Source organism: Miniopterus schreibersii (genome assembly GCF_964146895.1).
Source record: "Miniopterus schreibersii genome assembly, chromosome: 11".
Lineage (NCBI taxonomy): Eukaryota > Metazoa > Chordata > Mammalia > Chiroptera > Miniopteridae > Miniopterus > Miniopterus schreibersii.
Window position 1 is genome coordinate 22,758,401 of NC_138111.1, and position 18,123 is coordinate 22,776,523.

The following is an 18,123-nucleotide window of genomic DNA, read 5'->3' on the forward strand; positions in this document are numbered from 1 at the left end:
AATTGCGCAGGACTAAAATTACAGTGTTTAAGAAGAGATAGTGATGAACTTTTAGACTTTGATAAGTTGAATATGCATGTTAAAATTACTAAGGTTACCACTAAAAGAAAGAATACCCTTAACGTGAAACTAATAGAGAAAAAAGTCCAAAAGAAGGCAAGAAAGAAGAAACAAAGGAAAGGCAAGGACAAATTACACAATAAGATAAAAAAAATATCAAAATATATCAGTACTTATATTTAAGTGAACTAAATTTTCCAGCTAAAAAAGCAAGATAGGCTGGATTAAAATAGAAAAGCCAACTATGTGCTGCTTATAAGATACATGTTAAAAAGTAATGACCTGGGTAGTTGCCATGGCCTGGGGGAGGGGTGAATGCTGAGTTATTTTTTAACAGGTAGAGTTTCAGCTTTACAAGATGAAAAGAGTTTTGGAGGTGGACAGTGATGTGGTAACACAACATTATGAATGTATTTAATACCACTGAGCTGTACACTTAAAAATAGTTAAGATGGTGAATTTTATGTTATGTGTATTTTACCACAATAAAACAAGTTGGAAAAATTTAATGATACGGAAAGTTGAAAATAAAAAGGCAGCGAGAGATACCACCCCTGGAATGTTAGAAATCTGGAATGGCCCTAGTATTAGACGTAAGAGACTACAAAGCAAAAAGGATTCTGAGAAAGAAAGAAGGTCCTTTCATAATAATAAAAAATTTCATTCACCAAGAAGTCATAATAATTCTAAACATTTAAAAATAACCTCAAAATCTATAAAGCAAAAACTGATAAAACCACAATGAGAAATAGCTAAATCTACCATAGATTTTAACATGCCTCTCTCTCTGTAGTTATAGATCAAGCAGATAAGAGATCAGTAAAACTGAAATATTTACAGGTGAAATGCCATGATGCTGGGGTTTTCTTTAAAATACTTCTCCCAGAAATGTGAGGATATAAAAATAGATGAAACAAAATTGGACTTTTTGAAGCTGAATGATGGAGATACAAGAAGGGGTTATGCTTTATTGTTCTCCCTTTCTATATGTTTGAAGATTTCCTTAATCCCTGGTAAATTAAAGACCTATATTTGAAAGGCAAAAATTCAAAAGACCTAAAGGATCAAACATAAGAGACCAATAAATTTAACTTTGAAATGAAGATCATTCCATAAAGACAACAAAAAATTAGGTATAGCCCAATAACCAACAAATAATCAGTATCTAGAACATATAAATAAAAAAGTCTAAAGATATATAACTTAATGGGTAAGAGATGGGCAAAGCCATAAGGAGAAAATAAACAGAAATAAAGAAAAATAATAAAACAAGCTTATAGGAAAAATATATGTGAAAAGATGTTCAACTGTTTAACACTCAGGAAAATGCAATTAAAACCACAATAAAATGGACACTATCACATTCACTAAAATGGCAAAAACTGAGAACAAGGACAATACCAAGTGTTGGCAAGGGTAAGGAGCAACGGGAATTCTCTTCCTCTGCTGGGTGGAGAGCTTACTGGTACAACCATTCGGGAAAACAGGCATTACCATGAAGAGCCAGACTTGCACAAGTCCAACAATTTCACTACTAGAGAAATCTCTTACATGTGCACCAAGAGACATGAGTGAGAATGTTCACAGCAGCATTATGCACAAGAACAAAATATGGGAAACAATCCAGATGTCCCACCAACAGTAAAATGGACTATAAAAGGATGTGATATAATCGAACAACTGACTTCAGTAAGCAGCGGAACTGAATGAACTACAGCTGTGTGCATTAGCATGAATGAGTCCCAGAAACATAATGCTGAGCAGAAGAAGGTATGTGTAGTATGATTACAGTTATACAAAATTAAAAATCAATCAAAAGCCAACTCATACATCATTACGAGACTTATCGCATGTAGTAAAACTATAAAGAAAGCAAAGGTATGATTTCCACAAGATGCAGTATAGCAGGTGGGTGGGAGAAAGATGCAATTGGGGAGGGACATGGGGAAGCCAGTTCTGAAGTAGTGATAATATTCTATTTCTGGCTTGGGAGATAGGATTCACAAAAGTTTGTTTTAGTTTTGTGCATTAAACCAAATGTGTATGTTTTCATACACTTCTGAATATATGCTCTATTTCACAATTTTAAAATTAAGGCACCAGAAAACAATTAAAAATTCATAGTTACTAACTTAAGTCAAAATGGCTTTTACATTTTTAAAGGGTTGGGCAGGGAAAGACTACGTAACAGAGATCCCATGTGGCTGCAAGGCGTAAAATATTCACCATCTGGCCCTTTATAAAAAAACTTTGCTGACCCCAGGTTTAAGGGCAAAATTGGGATGGCGGTAATGGTGGGACAAATGGTGGCAAATGGAAGAAAGTATTACAGAACTGTTTTAGAATTTTAAAAAGGCTCAGCAACAAAGGCAAGATACTGTTCCAGTCCCGCAGGGAAAAACAAGTGATTCAGCAGTGGGCGCTGCCGCTCAACCAGGAACCGCCTTGGTCAAGTGTCTGACGGTCCGTGCCCTTGGTGAGACGGCACCACTGCATGGAAGATTAGGAACTGTGAGAACAAACCATCACTACTGTTTTCAATGGCACACGAGGAAAGAAAATGAAATTACCAGCTCAAGGAGAGTCCAGCTCAGTGAGACAATGAGCAGAGGAGGAAAGTATTAGACTCCAGAGGCCACTGATACAACTGATTACAGCAATTACAGGTGTTTGCAGACTGGCAACAGCAGCCTAGGGCAGGATGCCCAAAGCACTGGAGTGTGCAGTAAAGTGGAAAGAAATCATTTTAGTAAATATGACAAATTCAAAACACTTAACAACCGTTTACTCTGCACCTACTGTGAGGGTAGAGTCACATTTGCCTCATTTAATCCTGACTACCACAAATTATGAGTAGAAAAACTGAATATGAAGGAAGTTTTAAAAAACCTAAGATCATAAATGAGTGGCTGAGACAGTGTTCTCTCTACTGACTGCAGCTGTTGCATAAAACAGGAATCTCAGCATAGAAACTGACAAGTGAAAGGAGGTAAGTGCATAGTTATTTTCCACATTTATATCATGAAAGTTGCTGTCACTAAACTGGCCTTGCTTTTCTCCCAAGCATGCCAGACACTCCTACCCCAGGGCTTCCCTTTTTCCTGAAATACTTTTCCCTCAAATATCCACCTGGCTCAATCGTTCACTTTCTTCAAGTTTTTTTCTCAAATTCTAAAAGAACAGCTAAAAATCAAATCACTAAGCATACATTTAAAAAGCTGGAAAATGAGTAACAGAATAAATCCAATGAAAAGAAAAACAAAATATAGGTGATGGATACAGATAAACAAAGTTACAGTGGAGAAGATCAGTAACGCCAAGAGTTGGTCCTTTTTTGAAAAGACTTTCAAATTGACAAAGCAGGATGGGGTAAAAAAGAAAGAGAAACAAAATATCAGGAATGAAAAAGGGAGTTACGGATTAAAAGATAAAACATTATAAATAACTATGTTAGAAAGTTTGAAAACAGATAAAATGAATAATTCTAAAAATATATTAACTATCAAATTTTACCAAAAAAAGAAATAGAAGCTGAATGATACTATAATCATAGAAGAAATTAAATCGGTTGTGTGTTTTTAGAAAAATCCCTCAAAGACAACATCAGATCCAGGTGTTTTTAAAAAGAAAATTCATGAACACATTCATTCCGATCACCATTCAAGAAAAATAAATCCTGTTATTACACAAAGCCATCCAGAGAATAGAAAGAACAGTCCCTAATTTATTCTATAAAGCCATGTGACCTTAAACAAACATGCAGATTATAACTCATTGAATAAAAATGAGTAAGAGAAAATCTCATCCTTATAGCAGAGAGGATACCAGCTAATAATGCACGAGCATAAAAGAGATACTGCAATCATAAAGCAACAATAAGCTGTTATACAAAAGGTGCACATTGAGAACAAAACTGAGCTTTTGGAAATTAAAAATTATAGCAGAAATGAAAAACTCAAAGAAGTACTGGGAGATAAAGTTGAAGAAACCTCTCAGGAAGCACAGCAAAAAAAAAATTTTAAATAGAAAATAGGAGAGAAAAGACAATTAAAGAGCTAATCAATCTAGGGGGCCCAACATCCAAATAACAGAAGTACCAGAAATAGAAAAGAGAGGAAAGGAAATCATCAAAGAACTGGAAGATTTCTCAAGTCAGAAGTCACTAAGTTTCTAGGAAAAGGAAGAACACTGTGAAATTTCATTACTCTGGGGAACAAAAGGAGATGCTTTGAAAGAGAAAACAAATCATATACAAAGGGTCAGGAATCAAATGCCTTCAGACTTCAAGAGCAACACCGGGTGATGGAAGACAACAACAGAACAATGCTTTCCCAATTCTGATGGAAAATGACCTCGCAGCTAGAATTATGCACTTGCCAAGTTACGGTATTAACTGTAGGTTAAAAACATTTTCAAACATCTTGTACCCTTTCTCAAGAAGCTACAGAAGGTTATACTAAAATATGAGAGTAAAACCAAGAAGTCAAAGGCAAAAATTACAAGACACAGAGTATCCTATATAGGAGTGACGTAAAGGAATTTATAGGATGATACTCGTGGTATAACCAGAGATATATTTGGTCTTGGTCCCCTGTTCCTGGTTCAGAACTCCTAAAAACCCTTTCTCAGTGAGAGCAGAGTCTCTCGTATGCCGATGAGATGATTTATAGCTCCTTCCTGAGTTCTGAGGACCATCAGAGTCATTTTAGCAAATTATCGGATGTCGGCGAGGTCTCCAAATTAATAGTATGCTGAGCGAAAGTGCAAGGGATCTCATTTGTGGCCAGTGTCTAAAGTGGAGAGAGTCTTGTGGGTCTGAGCCCTTAACCCATGGGCCCTATGCTAACTCCCAGTAGATAGTGTCAGAACTGAAATGAAATTAATTATAGGACATCCAGTTCATATGGAATTGGAGAATTGATTGCTGTTGGAAAAGACACACATTACAGGAAGACCCTGGGAAGACAGCTCATACAAGATGGAAAGGGCAACCAGTCCACACTGAAACAGTTTCACTCTTCAGCTCTGTAGGCATCCGCGTTGCTGGCTGCCATTACCAAGACGCCTAACGCCACTGTGTCTTCAATTTAGTCAGAGGACAGAGTGCCCAGGTAAGCCTGGTCCAGATTCTGATCTGTATTTAACTTGTCTTGACCACATGGTGATAAAGTTCCCAAGCTCCCCTCCGTGTCCTAGTGCCCAAACCAAATGAGCACACTCATTTAACTGACGTACTCCCGAGAGCTGGCAGTTGGCTATGGTGAGATCAGAAGTAGAAATCACACAACAGTCTACTTCCTGAAGATGTTTCTGCCAGTCATCCATACCTGGTGACACTAGAATCCTGACAGGTGTCTCAGCTGTAGTGAGCCCCACGTTCCCTGTGACTCACTCATGGTCTTGCCTACCGACTTCCTCAGAAGGGAATCTTGTAAGCTCTCTGGGAAGCCAAAAGCCAGGCTCTGACCCAAAGACTGTTCAACGTATCTTCAGCAAGCCTTCATGTATGAGTGGCAATAGTGCCCTTGCTTTCCACGGCTGGGTTAATGCTTGGCCCTGCTAATATAGCAATGTTCTATTTTGTACCCAAGGTCTTAGGTACATAGGTATAGTATTCTCTAAGTTGTATGTGTATGTCTTAAACACTTATACATTTTACAATAAAAGTTTTCAGTGAAGCGTAGACCAGTGTGTATAGTGTGCTGACATGAGCCTGAAAAAAGGAAAGAAATAGAAGATATGTACATATTTGCTTGTACAGTATAAAATATTTCTGGGAGATTAAATAAGAAACAGGTCACAGTGACTACCTCTAGCACAGACAACTGGGAGGCTGGGAGGGGGCAGGGTAGAAAACAGACCTGTTAGTGTAATGGCTCTTAAAGTTTTAGAATTTCTAACACTGCAAATTTCAAAGGCTTGAATGCATACCTAAATAGATGATTTAGCTCCATGATTTTGGCAAATCACAACTCTGAGCCTTTAAAATAGGGATAATACCTCATAACACTGGTGAAAGAATCAAATAAGTTTTTATAAAAAGCCCTCTGAAATCATCAAATACTATGCACATCTGAAAGGTATTATTATTATTGAAAAATATCTATCCTTTCCATTCCTTTCTCCTTACTCTACATAGAAAGAGCCATTCCTTCTCGATAGGGTGAGTTTATTTAGCAGGTGGGAAAACAGTGGCTTAAAATAATTCATGTGAAGTTATTCAGACTTAACACACACCTAATGAAGCCTGCGAGGGGCTCAGCATAATACCAGTCTCTTTCACACATACTAAATCCTCAAAATGACCCTGTGTGCAGCTCTAAGTGCATAACAAAACCCTAGCATGAACTGCCAAGAGTTCACTGAAGACCTACGGAGGGCCCCTAAAATACCCAACCTTATGGCAAATTCATCCAACATAGAAATCAGCAAGACAAAGTCCCTGTCCTCAGGAGCCCACAATCTGCTAGTGATCCCAACAGTATAAGTGCTATGCAGAGGTTGTTTCTCAAGATCAAGGAGGAAGACAGAATAAAGTCACCTGACTCAGAGGGGCTGTGGAACAGAGCAAGGGAGGCTTCCAAGAAGAGGTGCTGACTTGTGACCCAAGTCATGCTTCACCCAAGTCTAGAAGTTAGAGGAGAAACAAGTAGAAAAACAGGGATGGGACTCCAGACAGAAGAAATAACAGAGGCAAAGCATCAAAGGTAACAGAGCATCCAGAAAACTGCAAGAGGCCATGGGGATATGGTGTTTTGCATTTTAAAAACAAACCTCTCAAAGGAAACCTTGACTGGCAGCTGGTGTAGAGCTACAGGAAGCTACTTCTGGGCCAAGGAGATTGTCGTTGCTAACATCCAATTTATACTTCATGTAAAATAAGAGTTTGATAGCGTTTATTTCCTGTTACCAGGAAGAAAAGAAGAGCATACAATTATTGTCCCATTGCAATCTAAGAGGCCACAGTAGGAATTTATTAAACGTAAATAATTCTAAAAGTCTACTATTCTATATATATCCAGAGCAAGGCTATGATCAGTGATAAAAGTTACGGTCACCTTTGATTACAAGGAAATAAGAACAGAAGAGTGGATCATGGTAGAAAAGGGACTTCTTTGGTTATTTATTTATTTATTTAAATATATCTTTATTGATTTCAGAGAGAGGAAAGGAGAGAAAGAGAGAGAGATGAGTCACTGATTGAGCCCACAACCCGGACATGTGCCCTGACCGGAAATCGAACCCCGCTCACCTGGATCCCCTAAGTTGACACTCAACCGCTGAGCCACACTCAGCTGGGCTCTTTGGTTCTTTTTTTAAACAGCATCTGTGGCCTCCAGATAAAAGGACACAACAGAGGACAAAGACGTATATACATAGCATTACTCTCTCTGTTTAAACAAAGGAAGAGATTTCATTGCACCTCCTCAGGGAGAGACTCGATCAGACTGTGACACGGACCAACAATCCGCGTCAGAACAGAAAATGGTACCAAAAAGTGACAGAGATGTCTAGCAGGTGGGCTAACGGCTTATCAGCGCTATTATACTGCACACACACCTGATTCTCTGAGCAACTCTGAGATCTTTTATCACTCAAGGGCAAAAATAGAAACAGCCTCTCCAGAAATACTGACATCAAAGAGGCAGAAAGCAGGAACTATTTCCATAAAGCACATCATAGACAAAGTTCAAAAGAAGTAATTTGAGGATTTTTATGACTCACCTGCACTGACATTATGCCTGATGAATCTACAGACTGCTCGAACCATCCGTGGGCAGGGATTCAGGTCAGGGATTTAAAAGACACGGATGTGAAGGAGTTCTATGATTATCTGGCCCACGGTCCAGGCAAACAGCTGATGGCTACCTTGTAACAATAGCTTCAGATTAGAAATACTGTTTAGAAAATGATGGGGTGTGATTGCTAAGGATATGTGGTTTAAGAAATATAACTTCCTGTAAAACAGGTACTGTTTCCAACTTTTAAAACTAAGTAGAAAGTCTACCCACTGTATTTCACAAATGTCATCACAAGGGGTTACTGAAACCTCACCCGTGTGGGAGTCGAATTTCTTGGAACCTCCACCTCCTCGCCCAGCATATAAATTCAAAAGGTGAGCATGAATGAAAATGTCCATCACGAACCAATGCAAAGCCCATAATGTCACTAGAGAGAAGTGCTTTAGGAAGAAAGGGACAGCTCTCAGAAGCAGAAATAACTCAAATTATAAAAATTTAAAACAGCCACTGAGCAGACAAGAGAGATAAAAGACATGCAATTAACAAAATCCACGCACTTACTCAAGGACCTGTTTACTCTGATTTTACATTTAGAATTACTTCTAACATTAGCTATAGTTCCTACAAGCATTTTGCTTCCTATGCCTGGGAGGTGAAGAACAAATTAAGAGTTGGGGTCATCTACAGTCAGGCTCACTGACAAGGCCCACTGACAGACCCAGAGCAGCAGCTAGGAGCCCTACACGGGAGAAGAAAAATTATTTTTTAAAAACGATATAAGAACCCAAAACACAAAACAGAATGGCTCCTTAAGCACAGGGGTGCAACAAGCGCCACTAAGAACACTGGAGGCCCCTGAGAACAGCATGGTGAACACATATGTGCACAACACAGTGAATAAATCCCTTCTTAAAACCTGTGTTCTGGTTGTGCTGCTTAACTGCAAGCCATTTCACCTCTTCTGGCCTCGGCCTCATCTGTAAAAACAGGATAACACTTTTTTGTCCTACCCACCATAAAGAGCTAAAAATAATTTATGTAACAATGCCTAAAAACTGTAACATTAATATTGTTAAAAGATGTTCTGTTTACTGTTTAAGATGACAATATATTTAAGTCAATTTCCATTTGAATGGCTAAATAAAAAATTAGCACTTCTCTTACTAGCAGAAAAATCAACCTACATGGTACTATTCATCCCTCCCCACAAATGTCAGATTTTTAAAAACTATTATCAAGAGAAAAAGCTTTTTAAAGCAAGAGGAAAATTTAGCTGCCCTTTGGAAACTAGATAGGTTATATAACATCTCTCCTGACAAGAAAGACATTTCAAAATGAGAAAATATAAAATATTTCAAATGAATGCCCATACCTAAAAGTATGACATGAAATATCATACCTATTATAGTTATAGAGCAATATTTTTCAAACTGAAGGTCATAATCACTAGTGGATTAGCAAGCCAATTTACTGTATCACTACCAGCAATTGCTAAGAAAATAAGATAGAAAATATTAGAGTACACTGCATTTAATAGTTCACGGAATGTTCTTACTTAATATGCATTATTACCATGTGTACATGTACACCAGTGCTGAGTCATGGTGTAAATGTATTCCTTACACGGAGTTGTGGTCAAAAATGTCTGAAAGTCACCGACAAGAAAATAGAGAAATTGGGCTGTGGTGGTCTAGACAAAAACTAAATGGAAAATTGTAAAGCACCTAGTACTCAGAGTGATGAGGAGATGAGAAGGGAGTACAGAATTCACAGCTGGGACCAGGCTGAAGCAGAGGGCACTGTTTTTGAAAAGTCTTCAAGCAGCAGTTCATAAAGTAGGAAAGAAATAACAGTTTTCCTTCCAGAAAAAAAACAAATACAGGAAGCAGATGTAAGAAAAACACTGTTCTAGAACTTAAGAGGATCTGCCCCACAAGACACTGACTTTAGTCCTGAGTTTTCTCATCTGTAAAGTGAGAGGACCAGATTAGGAGATAAATTTTAAGATCCTGTTCAACCTTAACATTCTCTGATTCTGGTAGAGTTTATAATAATTAAGTCATGATATGAGTACTTGGTTTGTAACTAAGACCTTTTGTATTTAATAACTAAAATGTTACCTTTTAATAAATTATATTAACGCTTTTTTTGATAAATAACAGGTTTTTACATAAAAATCAAGGCTTAGTGGCTAATGCTGTCTCTCAGTTTCAGAGTCTCTCGGTTTTCTATACCTAAAAGGTCTAGATGGCTGGGTTGAAATTACCTTCAGACAAATGCTACTATTCACCTGGTGGCAACCATGAAAAGCACAAAGAAGGGGCCTTGAAGTAGTTACATAACCTTTATAAAGCTTTCTCAGTACCATGGTCCATTAAAAGGTGTGGTTTTTTTTGCCCAACCAGGCGTGGCTCAGAGGTTGAGCATCGACCTAGGATCCAGGCGATTGGGATTCGATTCCCGGTCAGGGCACATGTCTGGGTTGCGGGCTCGATCAATGACTCTCTCATCATTGATGTTTCTATCTCTCTCTCTCTCTCTCTCTCTCTCCTTTCCTCTCTCTGAAATCAATAAAGATATAAAATTTAAAAAAAAGAAAAAAAAAAGGTTTTTTTTTTAAAATTACAATAACTACTGAGATACATTTAAATCAGTAATAAATGTTTTATAGACTAAAAGATTAGATGCTCCTAAAATTTCCTTTTGTCTCCTTCCACAGTACAAACCACCATTTTAGCTTAATCACTTCCTGTCCAGGTAGAGGTCCCAACTGCTTCCTTCATGTGTTTTCCTATGATTGCATCAATTCCCTGGCCTGGAGGTGCTGCTTGTCCCAGTGTGTGCGCTCCTCAGTTGGCTCCTTAGTCTGCATGCTCCTTCTTACTGGTAAGCCCTCCCCTGGTCTGTGCCTACTTCCTTATGCATAGAGCCTGTATCTACAAGAACAGTGGTTGCAAGCTCTCAAGTAAATAGACACACACAAAATGAATTTAGTACATACAACAGAGTTGCCCTGATTGGGCAGAGACTACCTATTGTATCATGAGGAGGTGTTCACAGAAAGATATATATTTTACCGTGTAGATATCACATTTGGGCTACCTCTGAGACTACATGGAATCTGTTCTGTTTCTAAGCCCAAGATCTCTTTCAATTTAGGGATGAAAAATGAGAGCAGAAAAAAGTATGAAACAGGACTGAATAGAGATACTGCCGAAGGAGTAAAAACAGATCAGTGGTCCAAGTCAATCAATCACTGACAACTATTTTGACTCTGAACACTATTATAAAACAGTCCTGAGGAAAAACACCACAGAGAACTAAATCTCTAGACACACACACACAATGGTGTTTCATCATGCCATATTATTGGTACAAAGTGAGAAGAAAAGAGGTAACATCTATTACCTGTTCTCTCTGAGAGTCCATATTACTCACTTCTCTCTTGTCCTACAGACTAACATCTACTTTGGAAAACATGTTCTTCCAAATCAAACCGCCCTGATTGAAATGGATAGACACGTCAATCCAAGTGACCAGCGTGCAGAAACAAAGCAAATTTGGGCCTTGTTGAATTCACTTTTTCCTGAACTTACCAGTCTTTTGCCAATTCTCACTTGCTTTGAAATACATACCAAGTAAATTATCAGACATTAATCTTACCAAGGGCCATCCAAATAGCTGATTTTGAACATTATATAATATCGAAAATAGTGTGATCCTGACTTGTAAAACTGACTTTGGGCATTAGTGCTAATTAAAGCATATTACTGCTACTCAGTGAAAGGCTAGAATATGCACTTAAGGTAAATAAGACGCAGGACTGGAAAATACACAGCGAAAACACATATGAGAGAGAGAGAAAGACTACATCTCTATAAAATAAGTGTTTTAAAATATGCACTAAGGGTAAATTGAAGCAGTGAAGATCCATTTGTGCTGTAAGGTCCTGAAGTCAGCATTAAGGCTTTTAGAATTAACCAAATAAAAGGCAAGCACCACAGGGAAATGAAAGAAGGTTGAGACTGGGAATAAAGAAGCAGGAATCTAATGAAAGGAAGAAATAAACATGACTGTGTTGACGATTTATTGTTACTATTCCACCAAACAACACCGTTTCTTTTTTTTCTTTTTTTTAAATATATCTTCATTGATTTCAGAGAGAGGAAAGGAGACAGAGAGCGAGAGACAGAAACATCGATGATGAGAGAGTCATCGATCAAGCCCACAACCCGGGCATGTGCCCTGACTGGGAATCGAACCCTGATCGCCTGGATCCCAGGTCGACACTCAACCGCTGAGCCATGCCCGGCCAGGCACAACACCGTTTCTTACAGGGAGTAACTGAAAAATCAGATAATGCTGTCCAGCAACAAAGCCCACCCTAGTAAAGGCTGAACATGAGCAAGAAAATAACAGAATATAATGTCAGTCTATGCAACCGGGATTTCTATACATAAATTTTACTTATATAATATTTACTTACTATAATTTAAAATTATGAAACAGTTTTGGAATTCTTAATACATGAAAATATATGTAACTTTTTGTATAAAAATTCAAGTTAAGAAGAAACTATTATTGAAACTAGTTGAAAGTATAATATAGGGTAATTCAGAATAAAGTATTTCTGCTTTAGTCCTTGGTATAAAATATATAAAACTATCAATGGAAAAAAGAGACAGAGGTAAAACCAAAAAAATCACAAATGGATTTTCATTCTAAAATATAACACTTAAGGTGAATTAAACAGCTATAGCATTATACCAACATAAGAGAGAAGTCAGTGGGCTAGCATTAAACAAAACAAAACAAAAAAACACACAGAAGGAACACATAAAATATACAGAAGCAGGTTAAATGATTCCTTTCTCTAATATATATATTTTTAAAACTCCAGGTAAGTTTATCCCTTGTCCTCGGTCAACTCACCCAACATTTTCTGCATCTTCATCACACTCAGCTTTATATTTGCAAGGTCCACACTTGGAATGTTTCCTGTGAACTTCTGCCCCTGACCCTTCCTCCTCTGTTTAAAAAGAAAAGTTAAATATTCAATCAAGAGTTGGGATCCTTCCCAGATATGCTTCATGTTTTCAATTATTCTATTTCTGGGGAAAATGCACCCCAGCTCTTGAAAACAATTACTTCCAAAATTTATCAATGATTGAGTCCAAAAAGATTGCCAATACTGAATACAACATATCCTGTGAGGAAAACAAGTACTGGTGCTAGCAAAATAATCCCCTAACCTCTGCATAAAGGAACAATTTGGTAGGTTTTAAAACTTTGTTGCCTTTATAAGAATTACCATATATTATTATTTAAGAGGCGGGGGGAAACATGAGCAATAATTTTAGTCCAGTGATTAGGCTCTTGAAATAGCCTTTCTAACTACATAACAACTAATTCCAGAGTTTAAAAAAAAACTCCAAATTTCAAAAAGGAAAGGGGTCTCTCTACAAAGAACTTGCCCCTTTTTTTGCTCTGCTACTTAGCACAGCCAAAAACACCCAGAATGCAGATGTGTGTGGGACTCTCATGATCCATCTCAAAAAACAACGCCTACCAGCAAACCCCAAAATTCAGCTCACATCCCACATTTTAGGGAACCCTACATTTGTGGGTCTCAACTTGTGTGGACCCTACCTGATGATCTCAAACTGGATGTTCATCAGTAAAAAGGTGTTAAAAGGCAAGTATCCAAATCGAATGTGCCTATTTGGTAAAACTTCCAATTTTGGGTGTATGCGCACACTTTATGTAGAAATCCTCCCCAGATTATCATGAATACTTCCAAACAGATTCCAGGGATCACAATCCTAAGTATCTCTAAGGCCTAGAAACATCATGAGATCTAGAAATCACACAATCACCATGAGCTCACATATGTTTATATATTAATCTGAGCAAACCTCTCAGCTTTTCTAACTCAACTCAGTTTATATCCAAAGGGCAAGACATCCAATATCTGTACTGCATAAGCAAATCTTGAGATCAACTTCCACTTCTCTAATACAGTAACAATGACAGTTTCCTAATTAATACCCAACCACACGGGCTAGACCACATGATCTCTTAAAATCCTTTCCAGCTCTAAGATCTAGAATTTACGATCTGATCCTTCACACATGATCATGAAGTTTCTACTTGAGCATGTCCACTTAAACCAAATTCTATTGTTCAAAAGCTTTACTCTTTCAGTTCTTCTATTCTCTAGGTAAGCTTTAAAATCCCTACCAAATGTGAAATTTTAGGATTCTATGAAATGTGGAAGACAGGAGTAAGGTTTTAAATAGTGTTGAAAGGATCACGACTGTAGTTTTCATTTGTATAAGTGTGAACCTTACCAGCGAGTTTTCTGTTAGTGTATCCCCACAGCATCTCAAACATTATTTTGTCTACAGTGGATACTCATTAAGAATCACAGCGTCATTAAACTGAGATAGATTAGTCATTCTTAATTCTGATAATTCAGGATAAATTGTTATATGCTATTCCCAAATATTAGTTTTATACAGCAGAAATAATTCATATACATTTTAAAATTAAAATAAAAAGAGAAAAAATTTAATGGTTTAAGCTAAACTCTAGATTCCATTAGAGTTGCTGTGCACCACTCACTCTAGAGTTTTTTAATACTGTACCTTGAAAATGCCTTCGGAGAAAAATGTGTAAGCTTGGGGTGCAAGACAGGTACAAATACCCTAGTCCAAGCTAAAAGCACTTGTGGGAGTGATCCTAGGAGAGGCACTCTGGTACAACCTCAGTTTAACAAGTGCTGCATTTTCCCTTCATCTGACAACAAAACTTTAATGAAAAATAACTGCATAAAACAAAGATGCCAGGCTAAGGGGGACAGAGGCACTGGGTGAGAGTAATGGCTACAGGTGGGGTTTCTTTCTGGGATAATGAAAATGTTCTAAAATGGACTGTGGTGATGAATGTACATCTCTGAATGTACCAAAAGCCACTGAATTCAGACTGAAGGGTCTCAGAGGGAAGGCGGGTGTGGGAAAGTGGGTGGGGAGAGGTTAATCAGAGAACTTATATGCCTATATGCATAACCCATGGACACAGACAATAGTATGTGGAAGGCCCAGGAGGGGGAGGGCAGATGCAGGGAGGAGGGAATCAACGGGGGGGAAAAGGGGGACATCTGTAATACTTTCAACAATAAATATAAATAAATAAATAAATAAATAAATACCAGGAGAAAAAAAAAGCCATAGAATTGTACACTTTAAATGGGCAGATTGTAGTCCTAGACTCATTGGCTCAGTGGTGAGAGTGCCAGCCCATGCACCGAAAGGTCCCGGGTTGGATTCCCGCCAAGGGCACGGACCTGAATTGCAGGTTCCAAACCCGGGCCTAGTCTTTCTTTCTTTCTTTCTTTCTTTCTTTCTTTCTTTCTTTCTTTCTTTCTTTCTTTCTCTCTTTCTTTCTCTCTTTCTTTCTCTTTCTTTCTCTCTCTCTCTTTCTTCTTTCTTTCTTTTTCTTTCTTTTTCTTTCTTTTTCTTTCTTTTTCTTTCTCTCTTTCTCTTTCTCTCTCTCTTTCTCTTTCTTTCTTTCTTTTTCTTTCTTTCCTTCCTTCCTTCCTTCCTTCCTTCCTTCCTTCCTTCCTTCCTTCCTTTCCTTTCCTTTCCTTTCCTTTCCTTTCCTTTCCTTTCCTTTCCTTTCCTTTCCTTTCCTTTCTTTCTTTTCTTTCTTTCCCTCTCTCTCTCTCTCTCTCTCTCCCTCCCTCCCTCCCTCCCTTTTCCACTCTCTCTGAAAAGCAATAGAAAAATTATCCTTGGGTGAAGATTAACAAAAAAATAATAATAAATAAATGGGCAGATTATATAGCATGTGAATTTTAGCTCAATGAAGCTATTTTACAAAGTGAAAGAACAAATGCCCTTCACGGGGTACTTGAAACTTACCACCTTCTCCAGATCCAGAGCCATTATCTGAGAAGAAAAACAGAGTAAAAATAAATACTTTTCCTGGAAATTGCATCAAATAGGAAATTTCTTATCCAAAACCAAACTGGGATATCCCTTCTCATGTAGCCCTTTTCTCATTTTTTTAAATATCTAACAGTTTATTCTTATATACCTATTTTGTGCCTTTCTCCAAATATAAATTCCTTGGACACACAACCACCTATATATACTTCAGACATCTTTGTAGCCCGCCCATTCAGGAAATATTCAGGGACCTTGCACAGAGTAAAGACCAATAAATATTGTAAATAAAATGACTAAATAAAATATATTTTAATTAACTCACTTAAAAGGTACAAGGAAATTTTAATTTTGTTAAAGCTTGAGAGAAATAATGAATAAGCTGTTTTTATTAGAAAGGGAAGGAAGGAGCTTTGGGTCTTACTCCAAAAATCTTCTTAATGAAATCTGTGGATAAAAACCCAAACCCAAAGGTAAGAAAAGCCCCAAGGATCAGAAGGAAAAAACCCCTCAGAGTTGAGGGTTTCATATTACTGATGAAATTAACTTCTTCTAAGGAAACCTAACCAGAAGGAATCTCACCAAGATGTGGGTGGGAGACTTGTTACTAGTGAAATGAAAGAGCCTCCCTCAAAGTTACAAGCAAGAAGCCAGGCTAAAATATAATGAATGTAAAATATTTATTTTATCATTGTAAAAGAAGCAACATATGGCACAGAGCACAGTGGAAAAAGAGTCATGCTGTTGAATCGTCAGCACCCAGCAGTAAAACAGCAGAGATGGCATGTGAAGAACCTGATACTTTAGCCAGCACTCTGCAGAGGGGAGGGCATCCTGGAGACCCCACTCGTTCTTCAGACAGTTCTCCAGAGGGAGAGACAATGCCCATCACAGTACTGCCCCTTTCCTTTCAAGCTCCTTCAGACAATAATCAAGTTCCCAGATATGGCAGAAACAGGAGGAACTGTGAAACCATATTTTATGTAGCACCCACTGCAAAATCTTCAAGGGATTTTATACAAAGTCTTAAATTGCATTCAATTTTTATTAATCAACCACTAAAAAATTACATCTTCTCTAAGTAAGGAGAAAAAGAAGGAGTGAAAGCAGAAAAGAGAGAAGAGAATTCAATTTAAAATTGTTTTTATGCCCTGGTCAGCATTCTGTGGTTAGAGTGGCGTGCTACCAGAGGGTCGCAGGTTCATGTACGAGAGGCAATCGGTGTATCTCTCTCAAATCAATGTTTCTCTTTCTTTCTCTCTCTCTCTCCCCCCTTCCTTCTAAAAGTCAATGGAAAAAAATATCCACACTTCTCAGGTGAGGATTAATAATAAATAGAATTGTTTTTGTGACCCACATTTTCTTAGGAAAACACTCCCTTTTTTCCTTCTATCCCACATTGGGTATATATGTGCTAGGCAACATGGTAAATTTGAAGAATTGATAAATAAGATAGTCCCAGGGCATGAGATACTTACTGCAACCTCTTTATAACCCATATCCAATTTAAAAAATATAATATCTAACACCTCTCTTTAGTGTTATTTAAAATTCCCAATTAAATATTGTTGTAACTGCAGAACCAGCTCAGACTAGTCTTATCCTGTTTCTAACCAGATACTGAATTGTTTTTCAGAAAAAACAGAATAAAACTCTTAAGTCATGCAGCTGAAGCACATTCAGAGAGAATTCTGACCTTCAATAACACGGGGAACCTAAGCCTCACATCCCCTCCCCGCCCACAACCAAAATGCTGAGACTGGACCAGAGCACAGGCATGGGAATCCTTTCAGAGGCAGAGTCCAGGAAGATCCTACGCTAAAGTCCTTCCATTGAAACCTGCCTGGCCAGCTCTTCTACACACCAGCCCCTCCTTCCCCAACCCATTAACTTCCACCCCTAACCCTTGCTGGGGAGACAGATTTGAGCCTCGCACACGTGACAGTACGGCTTCTACACAAGGGCAGCAAGCCACTGCTTGGTGACATTGTGACCACTCTGACAACGAGGCCGAGTTGTTCTCATGGGCTGTATTCTCAATGTGCACACACCTTCCCCAGCACACACAACTCCACTCCATCCCTGGGATTATGCTGTAACTCCCTAGGCTGGGCACACTGCTTCCGGTTGAGAAATAACTGATCTGGCTGGAAATGAAATGCAATGTGGCATATACATAGAGGTATGCACGAAGTGTGCACAGACTCTGCTGGGAGGTGGCAGGAAGAAAGATTCCACAGAGGAGCAAAGGCTTAAACTCAGTCTTAAAGCATTAGGAGTTTTCAAGTAAACAAAAGAGAATGTTATTTTTTAGCACAGGGCATAGGACCAATCAAAGACCAAATGATATAAACAGCACGGGCAAACCCAGCAAA

At 38.1% G+C, this 18,123-nt stretch overlaps 1 protein-coding gene across 1 annotated transcript in view; it reads right to left on the bottom strand.

Moving 5' to 3' along the window:
- TMEFF1 (transmembrane protein with EGF like and two follistatin like domains 1) overlaps positions 1–18,123 on the bottom strand; it is a 65,353-nt gene that overhangs the window by 22,637 nt on the left and 24,593 nt on the right. The window contains exons 4-5 of the mRNA XM_081150702.1: positions 15,725–15,751; positions 12,735–12,831 (exon numbers count right to left, since the gene is read on the bottom strand). Coding sequence (XP_081006828.1) covers positions 12,735–12,831; positions 15,725–15,751 — 124 coding nt within the window. The remainder of the gene's footprint in view (positions 1–12,734; positions 12,832–15,724; positions 15,752–18,123) is intronic.